Here is a 23,716-nt window from a genome sequence, read left to right as displayed (position 1 = left end):
GGGTAAGGGGCTTTTGTTGTCGGGTTTTTCCAAGTTTTCCAACACATTGCACCAAGATTCAGTTGCGGTTGCTGAATTCTTAATGAAGGCTGGCCCAGAAAAAAACTGCACACTCAGGCTCAAAGACAATGTTGTTGGAGCTTTGGTGTATAGCCATAAAGTTATCTTTGGGAAAGAAAAGTGACAAATTGGACAACTTTCTCTTGGAGTTTGAAGCACCTTTGAAAAACAAGGATCTGATTCATGTGATTGTTGTGTATTCCACCCTTGAAATGCCCGTGTAAACTTGCTGTCAAATAAGCACAAAACTGGGTTTGTGTACTGGGACAGTAGCAGAGCTAAACCACAAAGAAAGGTCATTAGATAGATCTATGGTTTCACATCCAATATGTTTGTGGTTTGGCCTAATTACCTGCACTCTGCTGTCATTCAGCAGGGTTGCCCCTTTTGATCTACATCCCCCCCTGATGGCTGCTCCTGTCACTGCGCCCGAGCACCTGATCAGGAGATCAGAGGCGGAGGAACTCGTAGAAGGAATAGAGACATGATATCTTATGTAACATTTTTAGGCGTCTATTGAATGACGCCCCCTCATCTATCCATCACACTAACCCTCTCTTTCCCCTCACACACTTGCGCACACTCGATCAGACCTCAAACAGCACACATAATGGAAGCTTTCCACCGGCATCCAGGGTGGCAACAGTGGCAAGATGAAAGGTGACATCCCCTCCCACTTCCCCTGCCTCCCTCTCCCGCTCTCCATCTCTGTGTGAGTCTTTTTCTCTCGCTCCCTATCTGGGAAGGTTAGACACGTCAAGCTTTGATGTGTGTTGCCACCACTGTAGAAAAATGTTCTGTCTCTCTCCATCCTCCTCAGCCCGCCTCCCTCACCCTTTTTTTTTTTTTTTTATTGCTGTCATCTTCATTTGTTTCCTTACGAGCAGATTTCTTCTTCTCTACATTTCATCATTCATCTTCATTATTTCTGCCGTTGCTCTGTGCTGGTCATTAATTAGATTTATCTCTATAGACAAATGGTACTTTTAAAGTTAAAAAGATTTTTTTTTACCCATAAAAGACCAGAAATCCGACCAACATAAGCCGTGCTTCGGCTCGCCTGAGCTGCACCGCAGGTTTCAAGCAATCAGTTCCTTAAATCCTCTCGCTGAAGCCCCACATCAGTAGTGCTTTGCTGTATTTCAAAACAAAATTACTCGCCTTGTGGGCAAAATGTTTCAAACCTTATCTCAAAAGTTCAGAGTTGTTTATTCAGCCATCAAAATAATGCATAGACGCCTGAAAAATACATTTTCCTGTAAGTCACGGCTAAAAATATGGGCTAACCTGGTGCTAATTCTCTACAGGAAATGTCACATTTACTCTTTGAATAAAGTTATAATTACAGTTATATGAGTGTCTTTGTGGGTGTTAAACAACTATAAAACTGCCCATGTGTTTGCAATACATCAGTATTATTTAATATGCTGTTTGTCAAGGGCTACTTCCCAAAAATCATCTGTCAGTATGGAAAATAAACATGAATCATCTCTGTATAATATGTTGAGATGACTCATAACTCAGAACATTTTATCCACTGTGTGCTTTTTTACAAGTCCCACACCCACAGTGTTACAGAGGGTGTCTTTTTTTTTTTTTTTTTTCCAAAAAGTGAATATTTCATTTTGAAGCAAAGCCCTTCACTTATGCCTAAAGACTTTAGAGGTGAAAACATATGAAGTATCATCCCACTCTAGCTCATCTTCTCTGTGGGCTTATTTTCTAATTCGGTCAGAATGATTTCAACCTCTCTGTCTCTCTCTCCCCTGCAACTCTCTTCTCTTATGTTTTATCCGCGAGGCCTCTATCCTTTGCTCAACATATTTCCTTTCTTTGGATTCTGCCTGCTGTTCTCACCTATTTCACACCACCTGTCCATTTTGTCATCTCTCTCCTCCCCTCCCACGTCCTTTCAAGACTTTTTCACCTTGCCACCGGTTTGCCCTCTGTTCGTGGTTCACCTGCAGTTCAGTGTCCTCGCTCTAAGAAGGCCGTGGTTACTGACAGCAACGGAGTGAAGGAGGAAAAAATGAAAGGAGGGAAGAAGGACGATGGAGGTCGGAAGCAGGTTAACATTCAATACTGCAGCTTGTCAGATAAACGGGATGTCAGTGGAGTTGGCTCCAGGCCCTCCCAGAGGGAATCCCAGAGTGCACTGGGGGAAGGGGAAAAAGGAGGGAACGCTGGAGGATGTGTTGTAAAGGATGAGTCAGCAGAAAATGAATCATTTTATTGCAGGTGCAGAAAAACTAGCAGCGCTTCCTCTTGTCTCTCTCCTTCCTTCTTATTTCATGTCAACCTTCCCCATGTGAGAGTTATCTGCCATCGGGGGTCTGAACGCTGGCTACAAACTCAGGCAAAAGCAGCGAACAATTTGTCGCAGGTGCTTTAGGCACTGTTACTTTGTGAAGGAATGCATGCTTAATGCTGGCACAGGAGAACTGAGAGCAGGAGGCTGGAGACAGTCCCTGGAGCTCTCGTGGCTGAAAAGATTTGATGCATTGATGTTAAGCTTTTCTGGACTATATGGCCACTCTTTTAACTCGTCATATGTGTGTGTGAGTCCATCAGCTTTAATGTCTGTGGGTTTTTTTTAATCTTCATCTCTATAATCAGGAGGCGTAGGCACCAGATTCATTGTTCAAGTTTTTTTTTTTTGTTTTCAGTACAAATAGTATCATCCACTTAAGTTTCAGTGGGCATGAGCTTAATGCAGGAAGACGGCCAAAAGGTTGAGCACAATTCCCTCTAATGTGAAGCTGGAACGCGATGCCAGTCGTATACTGACATCTGAACGCAATGCAACTTACAACCCACTCTTGGACGTCATTTCTCAGCAGCGACTTGCTGGTCAGACTTTAAACAAAGTCTACAAACTGAAAATGAAGTCATGAACGGAAGTACTTTTTCGCTAACTGAATTGGAACCCCTGCAAAGTTGGCAATCGGCCTCAAAGGCCATATCGTTGTCATGGACTATTTCAGTGAGTGATGTTAATGTGTTTTTTAAAGGAAAGGATTTTTGCCTTTACTAATAAAAGGACAGCTGAAGACGGACAGGAAATGTGAGGAGGAATGAGTCTGGTAGACATGCATCAAAGGATCATGTCCGAGAATCTAACCTGCGACCAATGCGTTGAGGAGTATAACCTATGGGGGCAATTATACTCTATCAACTGAGCCAAAACACAAATAATAACTTTAGATCATTTCTTGTATATGCTCTCAGCTTAATGGGATAAAATATCTTTCTGCAACTTTCAGAAAGTCAAGTTACATGTCAGAAAACGGTTTAAATAAACCATGAAGCACATATACGTACACACAGAAAGTTTCTGCAAAAACATGTTGAGGATGTGGCCTCTGTTGGTTGTTCATCTCTGTGCCACCATTGTTAAACAGAAATTGGATTTTTTTTTTCTTTTCTTTTTTTTCGTGTGTGTGTGTGTGTGTGTGTCTATACACAAAGGTGCACGTGAACGCATGTGCGTGTGACTCCGAGGAGAATGTTGCAGATTGTCTGCTGAAAGCCCGGGGGGCTCCCTTATGTAATTGAACTGAGCTGCTGCACTCAGATGAATCGCCAAGCCAATAAAACCCATTAGAATTGAATTGCATGAGAGAGTGTGGGAGATGCAGACAGAGAGAGAAAGTGAGATTGAGAGGGAGAGATTTGGGGAAAAGATTTGTTTCGTTTGCATATGTGCAACCCATTTATGTACGTCTGGCTGTGTGTGTGTGTGTGTGTGTGTGTGTGTATGTGTGTGCGTATATATATCTGTAAAAGTAAGACACTAATGGTCATATCGAATGATTCCTGTAAAGCAGATGGTAGTGATATAAAAATGAAAGGATGGTATAAGGGAGTGGGATACTCGCTGACCAGGGATAAGCCTGTGTCTCCTCGGTGGTTGTAATGAGCCGTCAGGATAATTGGAACGAAAAAACATAGACCTTCATTTAATGAAGTGAGGCTATCAAAAAAACATTGAATGAGAGTGAAAGTGGAAATAGGTTGGGGGCTTGTGGCAGAGGATGCCAGACGAAAACAATGCAAAGTCGATTTTGTTAGGAAAAATTGTCTGGAGAACTGTTTCCCTCTCGACATGACAAAGGCAACTCCATTGGCGTGTTTGAGAATTTTAAGCGCGTCCTCAGCCAATCAGTGCTGGCCTTTCTGGCCTCAGCTGTGGACCTCTGACCAGTGGCCAGCATTCATTGCGCTGATTGACAGCGAGTGCTACCACTGCTCTGGGCAAGGCCCCTTATAATCAGGACCAGTGAACATGAAGGAATAACAGGACTCATCCAAAATGGCAGCAGCAGCATCCTCAGGCGCACTTCTGCCAGAATGAGATACGAGGAGAAACGTCATTATCGCAAGTGCCGCCACAGCCATCCCTGGAAATAACATGGGCTGTGTGCCTGATTGGCAGCCATATAGTGTTAATGAATAACAATATGATGTGCGGAAAAAAAAGGGACGCTATCGGCCAAGAGAACGACAGCTGTATGGCATTCTCCTTAATTAAGTTGAAGAGAGGCTGTGAGGGAACAAAGTCACAGAGGAATGAAACCAGAGACGCAGTCGAATGAAGGAAGGAAAGGGGGTTTCACATGAGGGAAAGAGAGTTTGGTTGAAAGAGAAACTTGAAAACGAAGAAATAAATGGTGAAGGGAAGATTAAAAAAGTTGGAAATATGAGAAATTGCCTTTTTTAGGTCAGGTGTGATATAGTCAAGAGGAATTAATCAACGTCCAGTTAATTATTGCGGTGCCCCCGGCCATTAATCCTCCGGCTCACATGCACACACACGAAACACACTCATATAGCAGTGGAATCTATGTTATTGTTTTGTAATTTTTCTTCTTTATTTCTCTGTCAACTTGACTCATCTTTTTGTCTTTCCTACAAAACACTCTGTGCATCATGTTCAGTTCTCTATAAGCAGAAGACCGTGCAGGGCTTTACGAAAGGGAAAAAGAGAAAGCAGAACTGGGGAGGTATAGTGCTGACATAAGAAGAGTGCAAAAAGAGATTGATGATCTCAGGGCCAGTGGGAGAAAGGGAGAGAAGAGACAGAGGAATACTTACCAATAAATTACTCCTGAGCAGAAAAGGGCAGTGTGTGTTCGTGCATGTGCGTTTGTAGGTGCTTGTGCGTTTGTAGGTGCTTGTGTGTTTGTAGGTGCTTGTGTGTTTGTAGGTGCTTGTGTGTTTGTAGGTGCTTGTGTGTTTGTAGGTGCTTGTGTGTTTGTAGGTGCTTGTGTGTGTTCTTGTGTGCCTTGTGATTCCATGCGCCTTTGTGAGTGCGTGTTCATGGCCAGTTTCGCTTTTGTACACTGGATTTACGTATGTGTGTGCTAATCTCTGTACGAACTGACAAAGAAGCGGTGTGTGTGTTTACAGGTTCATTTGTCTGTGTGTGTCTCTTTTTTCTAAGACTTCAACTCCGTGCACCACTTTGAAAGTTGTTATACAGAGAATGTTGGATGAAGTGGCATGCCATTCACTCTTAAAGTGCCAACACGCATTGACAGACACACTTTTACACCCACTCCTCCCTCCTCGTAGTCCTCGTCAGCTATTATTTTTGTCTTTAATGCCAATATGAACTTGTCTCTGTCTCCCTCGCTCCCCACCATTGTGTCTCAGCCATTGATTTCGGAGAATGTGTCAAGATCCAAGCTATTGTTCGCTATTGAATGATTCAGTCCCTGCATGGCACCGTTCCATTGGGAATGCATCTGTCACAGACAATGTCTCTGTCTCTCCTGCCATTGTACCATAGAAAATGTGTCAGTGATAGAGAATGTGTTCCTATATATTCCGATTGTGGCGGCATAGATGAATGTCAGGCTGCCAGGTGTAATTCTCTTCAGCCCCTGCTTTAAAGCATGGCTCGACCATTTCTTCTTCAACCCCTCCTCTCTGTAGACGCACAGGTCCGCCAGAAAAGCCCATTTGTCCGTGTCCTTATCGCTTGTCAGTGGTTCAGATCGATTCCATTTCGCCCAAACAGTCAATTTGGGAAAATAATTAGTAACATTTGTCACTCGTATCGAAATGGCATCAGCCTCAATTGCTGATCAGCATATTTGAAATAACACTTTCACCCTGTTAAAAATATTTTTCTTGTCTCAGTCCTTCCCAAATGTTTTTGCAAAAACCAAATCTCTTTTAGAGTATTGTCCAATGAGTGTATAGAGCATCATGCAGACATATGGCAGCCTGAAGCTCATTTAGTGTTTAGCTGTATTAGAGCATGTGTGTTTGTATGTGCTGTAGTAACTTTTCCGGAAACCCTTCATCGCCTTTGTTGAAATGTCACTGCATGTTGTAGAATTTGTGTCTATATATATGTGTGTGTTATCCCATTCCCTGTCTGTCTGTAGATAATGTGTCAGTCACTACCAAGGTCCCTCCCTCTCCTACCACCCAACCAATCACCTCCCATCCTGCCACCCCAACCCTCCTAATACCCAGAGCTGCCCCGGACCCCAAAGGTAACACACACGCATAACTTTTTATTCAGCTTCTGTTATCTCTACTCGACCTTCCCTGCTCTCCTTTGGTGTCTTTCACTCCTCTAACCATTCGATGACTCTCAGGTGGCCCACACACACACACACACACACACACCTACACACACACACCTACACACACACACACACACACACACACACATGAATGCAACTCTGCAACCTTCCTTTGCCCTGCATCCACATGAATGTACCTGCCTGCAAATCCTCAATGTGCATCATGTTCACACACCCATCCCCTCTCTGTCTTTCTTCTCACTTGCTCTTTGATTCTCTCCACACACACACACACACACTGCCCAGTCAGCATATGTGTACGTGTCTGTGTTTTGGGGTTGGTGTCTTGTTGCTTGGTGAGTACTTTAGATGAATCTGCACTAGGAGTTCAAGATAACTGGCAACACACCCAAGGCTTAAGCTGACTGGCGCTGGTCTCAGGAGGACTAAGGAATATGCTACACAACAAATTCATCTTACTTAAGCACACATTCACAAACACACACATGTACACAAAATGTGAGAGAAATAACTAAAGAAAATGAGATCAGAGATCCAGGTGGTCGTCTAATCTTTTTCTCCCGGATGAACGCTGCACAGCAGGAGAAAGAAAGTCTGCTTGGTTACACTCTGCTTTCCCTTCTTTCCATACCGTCAGCTGCTCTTCTTTTAGGAGAGATAAAGAAAGGGAAGCAGGAGCATCTTTCTTGATGTTCTTTTGCCTTCTGCTGCAAGTACTGTAGACGTAGTTGTCCTGCTGGAATATGTCATAAAGAGTCATAGGAAAAGCCAAGGCTTTAACACTTGGTGAACGTTAGGTCGATATTGATGAATCATTTCAGGCGGGTTAAAGAGAAGCAGGGCTTTTTTTTTTTTTTTTAATACCATCACATTTTATGTGGAGTTATGCTGCTGTGGATCAGGAACAGGAGGGTCTGAGTTAAAGGTATGCTATAGCTCCTGTATAATGTCTTGCCCTTTGAAATGTAATAATAGCTGACTTGCCTTTATATTCAAATTTAATATATTTAATGGAGAATCGACATCCTTACACCACAGCCAGTATGAAGGGTGAGGGTTGCTGGGTCAATAATTCTGTGGTTTTTGAAAGTGAAGGGCAAGAAATTCATTGTCTAAGCATACAGTAGGTGAGCGCTAATTAGCTAAATTGGCTAGTATTGTTATCTGACGTTATCTGGTTCACTACTCTGGGCAGTAATATTTGCCTATGGCAGGACTAGGAGAAGTGAATTCTTCTTTTGTTTTCTGTATTCTTTTATCGTACACACGGTAATACTTCATGGTACACAAGCAGGGATGTGACACACATTGTCAAGGCACTGTAGAACACACTTGACCGAAAAATTCATGCTTGAGAGCATGTCGTCTTCTCCAGCTGTCAATCACTTCTCCTCTTCCTTGACTTCACCTCCACATTCACTCTCTCCTGATCTATATGTGTTAGCTAGGTATTAATGATTCATATTTTAATTTTGCTCCGTCAAGGTCCATGAGTTGCATCAATAACTCTGTGTCCTTGCCTCCTATTGGCGTAACCAGCTCTTTCACTTATGCACTTAACCTGACAGAGAAAAAAAGAGCTTTTGTTACTGTCAGGGACTAAAATGTTGCCCTCAAGTATTAAAATCCGCACTCAAAGACCAGCTTTTTTTTTTTTTTTTTTTTTTTTTTTTTGAAAGCTCAGATTACCTTCATTTAGCTCTTGTTTCTTTCTCGTTTTCTGCATATCTGTGCTATATTAATCACCTAATTCTGTAGTTGGCAGCCAGTATTTTCTGGTCGGTTACATGTTTGCTCTTAAGTTTTCTTTTTAATCAAAAGATGTGCAACACAAAACACATAATCTTTTGACAAAATGTTCTTGACTAATGGATTATTTGTGTGGACTGAACAATAAAAATACCGAAAAAAAACATGTCCATTCACCACTCATGGTGCAATGTTATCTGTCCAAACAGTCCAAACACTTACAAAAAAATACATCATTTTACATGACTTTGTGCGAAGACACATGTGAGCTCTCGTTTACACAGGGCTAAATATTCATCTCACTTGGGAAACATAAAATGTTTTTTGAATATTATGGTGAGGTTGAAGCTGGTGTAAATACCAATTTTTCTCATGTGCTCTTCGTCGTTGTAATATGTGGTCAGATATATTCTGGCTGGGTGATATGGTGGAAATCACGCAATTTGTGTGTCACTAAATCTTCTATCAGATGAGATTATAGTAGCGAACGAGCTAAAAAAAAAATTGTTCATTTCCTGAAACAATTAATCCATTAATAAAAGCTGTTGTGATTTCATTTTCAAATGATTGCTTGACGATTAAATTAAACTCATAACCTGTGCTTTCTTTTATTATTTCTCTGTTATTTACTTTAAAGGAGTGTAATGTTGGTAAAAGGTGAGCTTAACATGAATAATTCTTCACCACCACTTCAATTTTCTACGACAGAAGTGTCACAGAATTTAGAAGTGAAGTGTTTGATTTTATTTCCCAGGGCGGCTCTACTCAGGGTGTAAACACTCTCAAAGTTTCCCTCATTTAAAATGCATTGTGGTCTTGACAGGTGCTCGGCTGAAGTGGGTTTTTAGAGGCAGACATACTTATTTCTTTATTCACCCTCTTCATTTCGCCACCTTTTTTTCTGACCCATTTTTTTTTCTCACTGTCTGCCGTTTTGTGCGGTGGGGGGGGTGATGAAAGGTGATAATGCAAGTTGGGTGGAAGTTATCGACTTCTCTTTTCTCTTGTCTCACTCCCTGTACGCTCTCTCCCACACTGGTGTTTTAATGTGCTTTCTTTCTTTCACTTTTACATCTTTTTTTTCCCTTCAACAGCTCTCCTGCTCTCACTTTTGATCCACTTCTCTCTTTGTCTGTTTCCCTGCCAGCGCTTTTCCCTCCCTTTATCTCCGTACTTTCTTTTATATTTACCCTCTCGTCCAACCACCCACACACGCTATTTGTCTCTTTGGTTCTTCCTCAGATCCTGGTGCAGTTGTGGAGACTCACAGCGCAGTACCGTATGCAGTGATAGGTGGTGTTCTGGCACTGCTGGTGTTCACCGTCATCTGCGTCCTCATTGTCACCATCTGGTGCTCTGTCCGGCAGAAAGGTAAAACACACACAAACACACAATTTACACGTAGATTTCTTTCACAAGCTGGAGGGCACGCTGTGAAAATCCAAGTATTTTATGACATTTTTCACAGGCACGTTTTCTCATTTCACCACATTCTGGCATAACATGCTGTGAAAAAGTAATTGCAGGCCAGTTACACCCAGATTCCTTGAAAATAATATTTCAAACTGAGGTGTAAAATTGTCAGCGTGAAGCAGACAGGATGCGATACTCCTCTGCAGGCGAACGCTATCTGTGATGGACGACCTTGGCCGAGGCAGCGGAAGAAATAGGGAGGGGTGGGAAATGTAGGTGTGGTCCCCATGTTTTATGACTATATGTTAGTGTATCAAGGCTCATCTATTAAAAGCAGCCTCCCTGCGCTCCCTATCTTTTTAAGTGCCCTCGGTTGGCAGCTTTTGACTTTGCACCACAGCTGCCAAGAACTGATCCAGCAATGGCCTATAGCAATGGAAGCCTCCAGCCATTGCTTAACCCTTTGGCTAGACAAGCTGTCAGTCAACATTCAGTTTGGTTTGACCACCAATCAGCCCAGAGACAGGACTATTACAACCAAAGCATGTTGAAGCAGAGCCATTAGAGGTTTTGTCTTCAGCCTGCCGTGACTGTCAGCATGCCAGTCAGACTCTGCAGTGAGGGAGAACGAGAGTGTCACTCACCCCCCGAGTTGAAGGGACACTCAAGCAGGAAGATGACTTGTGCAATTCTTGCTCTCTGTAACCTGCACTGCACCGAATCATTAATCAAACAGACTGGAGGGGTGTTAAAATGTATTTAATGGGTTTCTGAGTGACGCAAAAGTGCCATTGTTCTCTTGCACCTAACCTACCGTCCACTCCTTTTCTGCCAATCTCTCCTCCCTCCCCTGTCTTTTTCTTTTCTATTATCTTCTCCTCTTCTGCATCCTCTGTCCGTCCTACTACCTTTAATTTCCGCCTGTAGGCTCGTACCGCACCCGAGAGCCAATTCTTGCTTGGTATTGACCTAACAATCAGTTAACTAATGAATTAATCAGTCACAGGTACAATAATATGAAGCCCGATTGGTTTGATAATGCTGCATGGGCACCGCAATGATCATGACGCTTTGCCAACTAACCTTCCCCCTTCAATGTCCCTCTCGGTCTCTCTCTCTCTCTCTTTGTCTTTCTCTCTCTATCTTTTGTCATCCAGGTTCCTATCTTACCCATGAGGCCAGTGGGTTGGATGAGCACGGCGAGGTGCAGGAGGCCTTTCTCAACGGGAACGACGCCAGCCAGGGCAAGAAGGAGTACCTACTGTAGCCCTTCTCCGTCCCTTGCCCCCCCGCCCCCCTCCCCTCCTCTCTCTCTCTATCTCTCTTCTGACCTCATCCCCTAGATCTCTCCCTTTCCCTGTCTCCCACCTTATATACAGTATACATACACACACACACACACACACGCAAACATGCACATGCATCTCTACACAACACGCCAGAACAGGCGGCCTTTCTGAAAACGACTGTATACAGATACTGCACACAGCCAATCCAATCCACCAATCCATATCACTTAATATCCTCCACACTCACACATCCACAGACTGAGTTAAAGAGAGCCTATAGACCCACCAGCCATTAACGACTGTGCCATATATATTGTTGGTCGGACAAACTGGGGAAACGGGAGAGGAGGGAGGTAGGAGGGCAAGGTGAATGCAGACGGATACAAAAAAAAAAACACACAAAATGACGCCATAATTATTTTGATCGAGAGGGAAGCGGGGGAGCACAAAGAAAACAGGCACTCTGCTTGTGCAGCCGCCAAAGTGGAATGGGAATTAGAGGCAGATGACTGCTATAATTCCACGCCTGGAGAAAGCCATCCATTGCACAAAGCTCAATCTTTAACAGGCGCATGCAGAGGCAGCAGCATGCGAGGGAAGGAGGGAGGGGGAGCTGATGAGTTGACCAGAAGATATTGAGCGTTAGATGCTAGAAAATTGAAATTCTTTTCAGAATTGCCAAAGCATCTTCCACACAAAGCAGAATGTATATTTGACTACATGGGGCTGTGTGATTGTGAAGTCCAGAGGAGTTTTTTAAACTTTTTATGGACTAACTGAACGTCCTGTTTTGCTAAGCATACTCCTTTTCCTGCCAATAGTCTGTACAAAAGGAAAACCAGCCTTCATCCCTCTAGCTGCGAAAGCGGCATAAAAGTTTGCTCTCCTATCTTTTAATTGACCCTCCTCCCTCCCCGCTCACCTGTTAGCATCCTCTCCCCTTTCCCTTATACCTCTCTTTCTCTCCGTCTTTCCCCTCCCTCTCTCCATAGCTCCTCCTTTTGTTGGCTCCTTATAATGAAAGGATTAGTGTTGGGCTGCGTTCCTGACAAAGGAGAAATGAATACGACTTGCCAAGGCTTTAAAGAAAAGCTTAATTATTTTAGAATGTCATTAAGAGGATCAAAAGGTTTAAAAGTCTTCATAAGAAGGGCAAAGGGAGTGATAGCGAAAAAAGGGAGCGAGAATAAAACGGACGGACTTTTTTTTTCCTAACGCTATCACACATATGCAGATACATGCACACATTCATACATACATGTCGACAGAACAAGTATACATATCTCTGAAGTCCTTATTTGTATAAAAAATGAACAGTGACATAAATTAAAGGAAACTTTTAAAGAAATATGACAACAGTTTACTATTGAAACACATTATGAAACAACTATACTAACACAGAATATTAGCCTTTAGAGGCGCAAAGCCGAACAAACTACTGTCCAGTGATCTTTAAAGAAAAATAAATAAAAGAATCAAAAAAATCATTTGTCTTTATGAGAAACCAGAGGTCTTATTGTTTTTTTTTAAATAATTATTGTTATTATTTGAACAATTATGATTGTTGTTAATGTTATTATTATTATTATTGCCGTTGTTATTATTAAAATTGTAAATGTTAAAGAAATGTACACTTTCTATGGTTTTGTTTTTGGTTCTACTGTAGTAAATTGCTGTCTTTTTTTCACTCTTACTCCCCTCACTCTCTCTTTCTCTCTCTCTTTTTCTCTCTCTTCGTCTCCTGTGCCTAGTCGTCTCTTCTCCTGTCTTTCACTCTTGTTTATTTTAGTCCATGTGTCATTGTTGATATATAGCTAACTATTTCTTTATAGGGGAAAGATACAAAGCACGACAAAATAAAAAAGATCCAAAAATAACCTTTTGAAAAGCTGCTGTTTACTTGAAATACTGTGAAAAGAGAATAATAGATGGAGCATATGATAACTTCAAAAGGGGATGTGGATGTGTAGGTTTGGAAGATAATTCAATTCAAATTCAAAAAACTTTATTTGTCCCCGGGGCTCAATTCAAAGGCAAGATAACGCTGAAAAAGAAGTGAAACCAGTTTGCACGGGCACAACACAATAAAACAGAATAAACAAACCAGAATGATCTGCAGTGCTGCTAATGAATCATGAGAACAGATAGCGGGGGAAGAAAGGGCGACAAGAGGGTTGAGTCAGATGCACACAGAAAAATATGACTCTCCCATTAAGTTCCACGCAATCAATACCCGATTCTGTCGAGGCGCACTCAACATGTCCATCTGTGCGCGGGGCTAGATTTGAAAGCCGCCGGAGGTCGCCGGGTGATAGATCGATGTGTTTCTCTTCCATCGATGGCGAGGCTCCACGGTCGCCTGTCATAAAGACAGATTGTCAAACGGCAATCAAAGTAATGGACTTGCCAGACGCTACCAGCATGAGTTGACACTGTGGCCAACAAACAATTCATGCACACACAAATCGACAGCAGACATATCTTCAGTTTATGGAGAAGCAAAGGTAGTGCAGGTAGCTGCTGCTATCAGACCTGCTGTGGTCGATGAGTCATAAAACAGAGAATATTCTGTCTTTATGTGTGTGTTGTTTGGTTCAGAGCACTCAGAATACACTGGTTTTGTGTCTTTGATATTTTTGTCTGCATCTTCACACAGAAAGAAACTCTCAACATTAATGAAAGTCCTTCAATTCAAGACCAATGCTGAATGTTTCCACAAAGACAGATTCAAAGAAAACCCTATGAATGTATCAATGTATAATTACTTGTGTTGTTGCTGAATACTGCATCCGAGGAAACCAGCTATTATCTGGCCATTACAATAATACTGTTCTGCTGGACCTGATGACAATCAGACCATTGCTGAGATCATTGGGGGTGATTATCCAATCAATAGACATAAGCAGAAATGAGATTGAGACAAGCCTGACAATAGTCAGTTGTATTCCTGCCTGAGTTTATGACATTCAGTAATAATACAGCCTTTTAACGACAGCAGGAAATCTATGAATAAGTCATACTGCTACTCCACTATGCTAGTTTCACGATTAACGTCCTGAAACAGGCTCAGATCAGAGAATATCCTCTTTATGACCCATTTATGACAATCATATATCATTTCTATGAGTTGTAAAAGACTTTAAAGTCCATCAAAGGACTTATTTTTTCCTATTTTTGGTAGCTACATGGTGGATTAGATCCCAGTTGGACACTGTACAGTTTTATCCATCTGCAAAGCCAACTATGGTGACCCTATAGGAAGGTGAACGCAGCTTTTACTCACTGGTGTTGGCAGTGGGACTGAAGCGAGGCAAAGAGGTGTGTACAGAGTGGCAGATAGCATGAGGCATTGATTGAGGTGGCTGAGTGAGTCGAGGCTGAACATAATCAGGAAGCAGAGAGGCACACAGAACAATTGAATGGGCAGCCGAGCCAGAAGAGCTACAAAATATATATTTTTTACTCAGTTTACCAGAATTCTCTGTCAATAATGTATTTTAGTCAGGGAGGTTTTTTTGTAGTGATGGAAGACAAACTGTCCTTGGTGTATTGTTTGAGAACACAAAGATATGATAAGAGAGAAGATCCGTGTAGATGTGGAAAATGGTCGACTAACAACAAAAGAGAACAAACATTTGAACTCATGCAGGAAGGGTTGTCTCCACGTTCCAAGCAATTTATCACTTTCACGACCGCCATTTTCCTCTGATGTCACACTCAGGTTGGGAGGTCACATTCCCTATATGGTTCAGGTTGACAGTAAAAATGTAAAGGGACTTTAGACCAATTGTCTTGGATATTGGAACGCAAAGAATGGCTGTCAACTACTGCCTGGCTAACATAAACATTAGCTTTGAGTTTGTCCATTTTGTGTAACAATATCAAACACTAAAGTATATCGTGCAGCATACTCAAGATTTAGGAGGAGGTAGCTAAATGCTAACTATGGCAGTTGTCTGATGATAACAAATTCAACATATTCGAAGGGCAATTTAAGGCATTTTTGGCTCAGTTGGTATAGTTGGTTGTCTCTCAACAGGAAGGTTGGGGGTTCAATCCCCAGCTTCTGCAGCCACATGTCCGATGTGTCCTTGGGCAAGACACCTAACCTTGAATTGCTTGTGTAGCACCTGTAAAAGTATTTATTTCTGTAAATAATGTCTTGACACTTTTTATTACATACTCTGACATGCAGTAGTTTCTGTTCTATTAGGTATTTCTACATTCGCCAGCAGGTGGCAGCCTCAGCTCTTTTGTTGCACATGCAAGTGAAACTTAAAGTGACTTTGAGTAAACTCTCTGAGCTGGTATAGTGTTGCTGCTGAAGAGTGTGCATGGTGCTGATATACTGACAGCCTTTATGTTTTACCATCCTTGCCTGTGGAGTAATAAAGTAAATATTTTCGACACCAAAAGTGCCGCTGCAGTCTGAGTAGTGTAACACTCGTGCTGCTTGTCAGCGGCGTAGGCATGTGTATGAAAGGGATCTGTCATCAGCATGAATTGGTTGGTGTGACCTGCTGTGTCAAAGCATTTTGAGTAGTCAGAAGAAAAAGCTCTACACAAGCTCAAATCCATTTACTATTTCCATCTGAGGTCATGCTCAGAGAATGAATTTGAAAGGCTTTACCACTTTCTGATTATGAGCAACTGAAAAAAAAAAGTTCTCAATGAAAATTCTGAGCGTAATATGGGCGACGAAATATGACATATTTGATAGACCAATAACTACGGCTAGCATTAGCATAAGTAAGCTCCTGATTCTATCCGCCAAAATCGTTGCTATAGGAATTTAGACCTTTTCTATTGATTTAATCAAATAACACAACAGCAGTTGAATCTTTCACTTTATGCTAAATACAACGTTAGCTAAGACGTTGCTCAATGCTAAGGCTAGCTGACACTAAAGGAGGGGCAGTAACAGAACTTGGTTTAACTTAAAATATATCACGATTTCCTTCTGGATTTACCCTGTGGATTGTTGCTTTGTTTTTTTGATGAAATTATAATTGTTTGTCAGATACAAAAAAGCATATTCCGACAACAACCTGCAGCACATTAGCATGATATTATGAGTACTACAGCTGCACTATTTGAGTATGGCTTGGCAGTAGTTTGCCACATGGCTGACTATGTACAGCACGTATTGTTCATAACATCAAAAAGGAGCAAGGTAAATTGCTTCAATATTTTTTTCAATAACTATAGCTATCAACATCTTAATTTCTTCTGTGAAAAGTGTGTTGTGATACACGGGGGCTCCTGTAGCCAACCTCAAACAGACACTCAACAAGCTGCAGGATGCACTTTCACATTGGCTTAATTTTTCTAGACCAGAGGTTGCTGCTTTGTTTATCATTAATAAGAGATAGATTTCATCATTTTAACTAAATCAGTGATTTCTTACACCACCACAGTTCAATATAAACAATCCAATTAGTGCAATCAGGTTGCTTTTTTATTATATGAGAACATCACATTGTATATACAAGTTTAATGAAAATAGCCACAGGTTAATGATGTTTTCCCTACAATCCAGCATCCTCTCTGGACCATTATGTTATTACTGCATGATTAATTAAATGCTGTCACTCATATGTCTACATTGCCGGTGGTTGGTTTAGAATAAGACCCACTGGAAGAGAGAAAACAAGACATCTGTGATCAGGATGGTAGTTATCATCTGGGAGACTCAATTTTTCCTACTGATATTTGTTGTGAAACCTGATAATTAACTGCCCTTTTCATTTGCAGTGAGTCATAACATGTGTACATAAGGTGGCTGAAAAAAAGGCAATAAGCAGTTATTCTTTTGCACCCAAATATTTTTTTTACTTTCATAAAATCATGGAAAAAAATATGCATTGAACTAATGTAAGATGATGCCAAATGTTTACATTGAGAAAAAAACAAACAGATCTTAGATGCTTGTGAGGACTCAGACCTCTGGGCACACCTTTGCTTTCAGAGAGTGTTTGGCTGAAGCCCATTGAGCCGCCTGCACCGCCTCACACAGGGCCATGCGCACCGATTTTCCTCTCACTGATGCTACTGCAGGTGGAAGGTGGGGAACAGAGAGAGGAAAGGATGCTCGTTCATGCACCTCTTGTTTCCGAGGAGGAGTGAAGAGGACCTGGGGCACAAGGCCGTACAGCTGGAAGAGGAATGCGGTGACTGCATGAGCCCAGACAGGGAGAATGGTATTGGGTTGAAAAAGCAAGAGAGCATGGATAATGTGTAGCGGCAGGCACAGCACTACTAAAAGAGAGAGGGATAAAGCAAGGGAACGGACCCGGCTGGAGTCCTGTTTAGGGGGGTCTGCATGACTAAAAGGAGTGTTACTGGGCTTGGTACATAGCAGCTCAAGGTAGACAGCCAGGAGGCAAACTAAAGGAAGCATGAAAGCAGTCAGACCATGCACATAGACCAAGAATTCTGGGGTTAATATTGTATCAGTGGCACACTCTCCCCAGTGGCTGCTGTGAATCTCAGCATAAGTGAAGTTATGTTTGTCTTCCACATAAAACTTTGATAGGAAGCCTCCGTATGGAAGGTACTGTCCAATGACCTTACGCTCTTGGTGATACTTAGGGGGTGGTGAAGAGGTGGTCAAGTTGTCGTTCAGCTCATGACCAGCCGTGCCAGAGCCGGTCCCACCATTTTTCCAGGTGACGAGGACGTCTGAGCCGATGAACTGGGCGAAGGAGGAGAGAACGGAGCAAATCCAGCACAGCAGCACCACGCACAGAGCACGCTGACGGGTCATTACAGAGGTGTACCTTTAGGTGAACAAATTGAGTTAAAGCTTTACTAACGTCATAAATTAATAGCAACGTATGGCCATGAGTAGTTCAATGTTTTCTAAAGCTCAATACTCCCTCTACGCTTATCTTTCAATATCAACAAAAATGACTTTGCTCTTTACGAGAAAATCGCATTTCGATTTAGAAATGATTATCAGACTTTTGGAAAAGATCTGCTCGAACAGTTGTAAGTTCTGCAATTTGTAAGTGCGCTCCTTAAGTGCTTCCTCCTCTGAGAAAATTCCTTTCTCACAGACAAACTGCTTAAAGGATGGAAGAAGACTGACTCGAACACTGAAAGGGTGGATTTGTAGGTCACTGTCAATCACACAACTCAAAGCGTCAGAGCTTATTGATATTTACTCAACGCTGTCTTTCTTATGGCAGTACATTTTATGTAATAAAAACACCCGTATATGAGCACTTAACAAACAGCTTGGTTTGATTTAACAGTATTCATGCAATTGCACATCTTGTCATGTTTGCTGCTGTTTTACCCTCTGCCCTCATATTGATTTTTCTCCTATTGCTGCAAACACTCTTAAGTGTTTGTTGAGTCTTGCCACCCACTTATTCAACCTCTCCCACACACACAGGATAATATTAAAGCTGTGTATGTTATTGTTCTTGAAAGAACATGCATAACATTTTATTTGTATTATGTTAACATTTATTTTTACACTTGAGTTCAGACAGATTTAACCAGCTTGTACAAAGTCAACCCTTTTTTAGACTCACCTGCTGGCCAAGTGATGTAACAGGTGGGCATCCAGTGTGAGCAGCATCAAAAGAAACATGGTGAACTGCCTGACCAGCAGGGGGCAACACACCAGGGTAATGCAGGTGTACAGACACTGTGGCGTTCGCAGGTTGAGCAATACAGTCACAGGGACCCCGACTGCACCCCCAATAGCCCCCACCCAGCCCAGGCATAGGCGCAGGCAGCATGAGACGCTCCCCATTTGAGGATGGGTTCCCTCGGTTCTCTGCTGGACGTCTGTATGGCCGCCACTGACTGCAATACACAACCTCACACTCACCACAATTACAGACACAGACACTGCACATTGGCACAGGGAGTAGAGCCACATCAATTCCATCATGTCTAGAGGAGATAAAGACAAAGAGACAGAGACTGATAAAGGGAAGGAATATATTTGACTTCAGATTAACAAGACATTACTGATAATAATGTGAAAGAGCACAATTGAAAAGAAAAATCTCTGCATGCTTATGCAAATACAGCCTCATTCACTCCCACTCTTTTTGCCACTTTTGCCCTGTGTTCCCACGTGGCTGTTTGTGCAAAGAAGGACCCTGCAGCGTTAGACTCACACACTCAAGGGAACGGTCCAACACAGAGAAAGACAGAAAAATAAAGGGAATACAAATGAGAATGGATTGACAAAAGAAGGGAAATTTTGAGAGTACGCAGAAGGGTGTAGGTCAGAATAATAAACCAGACTGGGGGAGAGAAAGTACAGATGTGGAAAGGATGGAGAATGTGATGCAAGTTTGTGCTGGGGGCAGAGAGACGACCAGCGAGAGAGCAGATATTCTGATAGGTATTGGAGAGCTGTAAACGTGCCTGGAGAGTGAAAAGGTCAGGCCAGACCAAACTTGACAGAACTTCTCCGCCGAGGATGTGAGCGCCATGCAAACAGAAGGCAACAAGCAGCGAGCCGGGTGGCAACACACTGTTAACGCTCTATGTTCTCGACTCATTTTACTGCACTTTGTTTTGCCTCTCTGCTCCCTCCGGCCCACCATGAAGCATTTGCAAGCCCAAGCCCTCTCCAACACAAATAGGTCTAGACATTTACGAGTAAATACATGAACGCCGACACGCTTCCCCGATGATTTATTTCCAGCAAATCCATGCAAAAATGATTGGCAGCTAATTCCAGTGCATTTTCAAACAATAGTCTCGCACAAAGCAGAGTGGATATGTGTTGAAAAGCAAATTGGCTGCAGCAATACGACACCTGTCCATTCCACATAATTAGTTTGACCTTTGCAGAACATTTTGTGTATAGTCGTCATTTTTCCATAATATGACTTGCTGAAATAACCTCTTTATACTGCATCATAATCACTTTACACAGTTGTCTCCATTCTCACCACTTGAAGGGCCTCAGCTTAATTGATTTATTGAAGTAATTAATGGAGTTTAATCCACCTTGTGTGAGTTTTTCCATTTAAGCTGGTGGCTGGTCATTCACAGTGTAATTAATTGACTTAATTTATCAACTTAACTCTTTGAAACAACACTGACGCGACAGGGCCATACCTTTCCCAACGGTCAACTCTTCAGAGAGGTGAAGAGTCTGTGGTACGTTAATGTCAACGAAATGAAATTGGATAAAAAGACAGTTACCTGATGTGAAGCCCTGCGATGACACAGATAGTTTATACAAAGCTCTATAAGCTATCCTTTGTATGACTCGGCTGCCTTTTATTTCCCCACAGTAACTCTATCGCTCTGTCTCACCTCTCACTCTAAACTGTCTGCCCCCTCTGACAGAGTGTAAACCTGATTCATAAACCTCTGCTTATCCACCTGACGACTATCTCTCTCCCCTGTCTCTGCAAACATATCAATTGTGTCAATGTTGGAGCATGGCTGCCCTTTCCATCTGAAATGTGCAAAGGGCAACACCACTTCTGCCAGCCAGGGAAATATGTAAATAAAGCACACACACACACACACACACACACACACACACATTTCTGCATGGACACACATACACACACACACACACACACATACATACAGCACATACTCCAAAGTCTGGTTAATTTGTTCTTAAGTAGAAAACAATCTGTTAGATGTTCTTTTAATCCTCAGATTTCCTTTTAATATAAGTGAGACAAAGGAAAATGTGGGATGGCAGAGCTTAACTTCTGAGGTAATGTGCTTTTTAATGGCGTGAGCATTAGATATCAAAGATGTTTTTCCCTGTCTTATCTGAAGCTTTGTTCAATTAAAAAAAATTGCAGACAGCCCTTTGTATAGGTATCCATTGCTATACCTATACAGGTGGAAGGCAAAGCCATACATTCTGCTTCAAATAATATTTTACAACACACACTATCATTGGGACCTAAGTTTCTGAATATTATAAAACAAGAAATATTCAACTGATAGATATGATAAAATCAATACATCACACAAGCGAAGGTCAAGAAGTGGTTCAAGAGTTATGGATAATGTTAAATGCATACACATCAGTAAATATCAGTCACATCAGTAAATATGTAATATTTCAGCTTCTGTACATTATGGATTTCGAATGCCTTATAAGAAAGAAAAGAATTTATAGGACTCTCAGCAAACAACAAATCTTGAGAACTGAAAGTCTGAAGCTCCTCCAATTTAAAATTTAAAAAAAAAAAAAGCTTAAAAATTACTTTTGTCTGCTCAAAATGTTTACTTTAGTTTTTTACATGCAAATGACCTTCATCGAACCGCAGGCTGACAGTGGAAATTATGCCTGTATTTCCAAAAAAATTACCCAAGCGTATCAGTGTTTATACAAATCATTCTCTCACTGTCTGCCAAAAGGGATGAGCTCCAGGCAGGGGCTTGCTGAACCCAATCAGGGGGCTCCATTTCACAAAAACATACCCACAAAGCAATTAAAACAGAGATTAAAATAACTGTAGCCTGCTGCAAATATAAATACAGCTTCAGGAGCTGTGAGTTGTTAACTGCGGAAGTGGAGACCCTGAGGAGGGCATGAGCGAATACAGATTACACATGTAGAATCCTAATAAGGCAACACTATTACAACGATCTTTTATGTGCAGGGGTTACAGACTCATATTACTGTAATTGAGTAGCCTTGTTTTTGTAATTGTGTACTTTTTTGAGTATTCAAATAATTACTTTTACTTGTGTTGTTTTGATTCAAGTATTGCTATACCTTTTAAATATTCCATTTCATTTGTTCTATTTAATTCCTTCTAAGCCATACAATGTAGACAAATATTTCCTTTTTTGCCTTTACAAACAAAGGAAAGGTGCAGGAGGAAAAAAATGTATAAACTTGCCCTTTGTACAAGAAAAAAGTAAGTAAATAGGTACATATGATTGGTAATCATTATTATTATTTTTACATTACAGTTTTGTACTGTGGCCAAAACACTTACCACCATACCTTACCATTTGCATAAGCCTTTTGTGAGTACAATCCTCGACGCGCTTTGAAAAGAGAGACTTTAAGAGTTGACCAATTCAATTCGACTTTGACTTTTGACTTTTTATTTTATTGTCCTCGAGGGAAAATTCTTTTTCACCAGTATACAGTTTTAAGGGCAGCGCGCCGACAATTGAAACACACATTTGTTTTAATGCAGTTGTAAATTAATTAATCTTAAAATGTTAAAAAATCTTAAAATTTCTACTGTGTTCTACCAAAGACTCCTTATTCTAATAAATTCTGTACATTAAAGGGTAATGCAGCACGTTATATTTTAAACATAAATAACAAGATTTTAAATGGATCAAGTCTTCAAGTTTAACCAACTGTGATTTCAGAAATAATTTGTTGTTGTGTTCTCTTGGACTCAAAGTGTCAACAGTTCGAGGTTAAAAACAAATCTACAAAGGCAAAATGAGATCCAAGCTTTCTGTCAACTGCGTGAAACTGGCCAGCTGGTTTACACCAGTGGTGTCCAAACTTTTTTTCTTGCGGGCCAAAATTGTCCCGTTAGAATTGCTCACGGGCCACAGGTTTTTTTTAATTTATTTTTTATAAATATTGGAAGGAACTTTTTGTATTTTGACCTCTTCAAAAAATAATGTAAATACACAATAACTAATTGCAGTGGGAAACTGTTTTGTTCTAATTTTTTGGAAAGAATAGTCAGGCTTTTAAAGGTCTCCCTCGCTAACATGAAAAAGAAAAAAAGAACGAAATATGCTATCTGATGAGGCCTGGGGCCAAAATCTTCTGATTCTTCGATTGAAGTCAAGGGCCACAAAAAATCCACTCAAGGGCCACAAATGGCCCCCGGGCCGCACTTTGGACACCCCTGGTTTACACGTACCACATGAGAAAGCACAAATAGATCAAGGAGAAGGATGAGATCAAGTACTTTATAAAATCTGGGGAAAAAAATGAAGGTGGGCATGTCAGACCAAAATGTGAACCCAGCTAAAAACCTCAGAAATGTTGAGGATGAAGTGTGTCCAAAGCCACATAAAGCTGCCATGCCAACTTCAAGTGTGTTATGTCTGTAGGAAGGCTGAAAAGCTTATCTTTTCAACTTGTATGTCTGCTGAAGAGCAATAATCCAGCTGTTGGCCTTGGTGAAATAAGATAATGTTTTAATAGAGATGTTTACATTTTGCTTATAGAATAGTCATATATTTCTAACTAAAAGAAAAGGACAGTTGGGGGAGTAATAATTCCACATTACATTCAAAATCATTATAAAAGTTTTCAGTTTATCGACCAGGCCTAAACCATCCACAATTTTCAGAAAATTCAAAGTATATGAATCTAGAGTCATGATAGAACCTTGTGAAATAAAAAATATGAATTGGATATTATGTTGTAATATGTATGTGTGAGTTATGGTTTATTATTGTATAGGCTAAAGCATTCGTTTTTCTGATAAGTTAAATGTACATGACTACAGAATCATTTATTAGTGTACCGGGTCATATTGCTGTTGGTTATGTTTAACGTGATGTTGCATTGAAGAATAAATGTCATTAAATATAAAACATAGGACTAAAACAGCAGTTAATTTTCCTTTTGTGTGTCCGTCGATGCTTTTCTCGGTCAGTCTGTCAGTTTAGGGTTTACTGTGATGAGCTGCAACGATGAAAAAA

General features: G+C 41.2%; 2 protein-coding genes across 5 annotated transcripts in view; one reads left to right on the top strand and one right to left on the bottom strand.

Moving 5' to 3' along the window:
• cadm4 (cell adhesion molecule 4) overlaps nt 1–11,475 on the top strand; it is a 150,748-nt gene extending 139,273 nt beyond the window's left edge. For 2 of the 4 annotated variants that reach the window (XM_079344253.1, XM_079344252.1), the window contains exons 7-9: nt 6,456–6,566; nt 9,612–9,740; nt 10,940–11,475. In XM_079344253.1, the coding sequence (XP_079200379.1) occupies nt 6,456–6,566; nt 9,612–9,740; nt 10,940–11,049 (350 nt within the window). In that variant the 3' untranslated portion in view covers nt 11,050–11,475. Of the gene's footprint in view, nt 1–6,455; nt 6,567–9,611; nt 9,741–10,709; nt 10,789–10,939 lie in introns of all 4 variants that reach the window. The other 2 variants (XM_079344254.1, XM_079344255.1) reach the window with 2 other exon arrangements.
• Nucleotides 11,476–17,009: 5,534 nt separating this feature from the next.
• On the bottom strand, nt 17,010–20,333 carry LOC306824170 (adenosine receptor A1; the record flags this gene model as incomplete). Its single annotated transcript, XM_079344192.1, has 3 exons — nt 20,252–20,333; nt 18,613–18,979; nt 17,010–17,850 (listed from the first exon to the last, which is right to left on the bottom strand). Exons 2-3 carry the CDS (start codon nt 18,975–18,977, stop codon nt 17,010–17,012), a joined length of 1,206 nt encoding a protein of 401 aa, XP_079200318.1. The 5' UTR covers nt 18,978–18,979; nt 20,252–20,333.
• Between the last annotated feature and the right edge of the window lie 3,383 nt (nt 20,334–23,716).

The sequence above is a fragment of the Symphodus melops genome, assembly GCF_947650265.1.
Source record: "Symphodus melops genome assembly, chromosome: 5".
NCBI lineage: Eukaryota > Metazoa > Chordata > Actinopteri > Labriformes > Labridae > Symphodus > Symphodus melops.
Note: the sequence above shows the minus strand (reverse complement) of the source record. Positions and strands in the feature narration are given on the sequence as shown.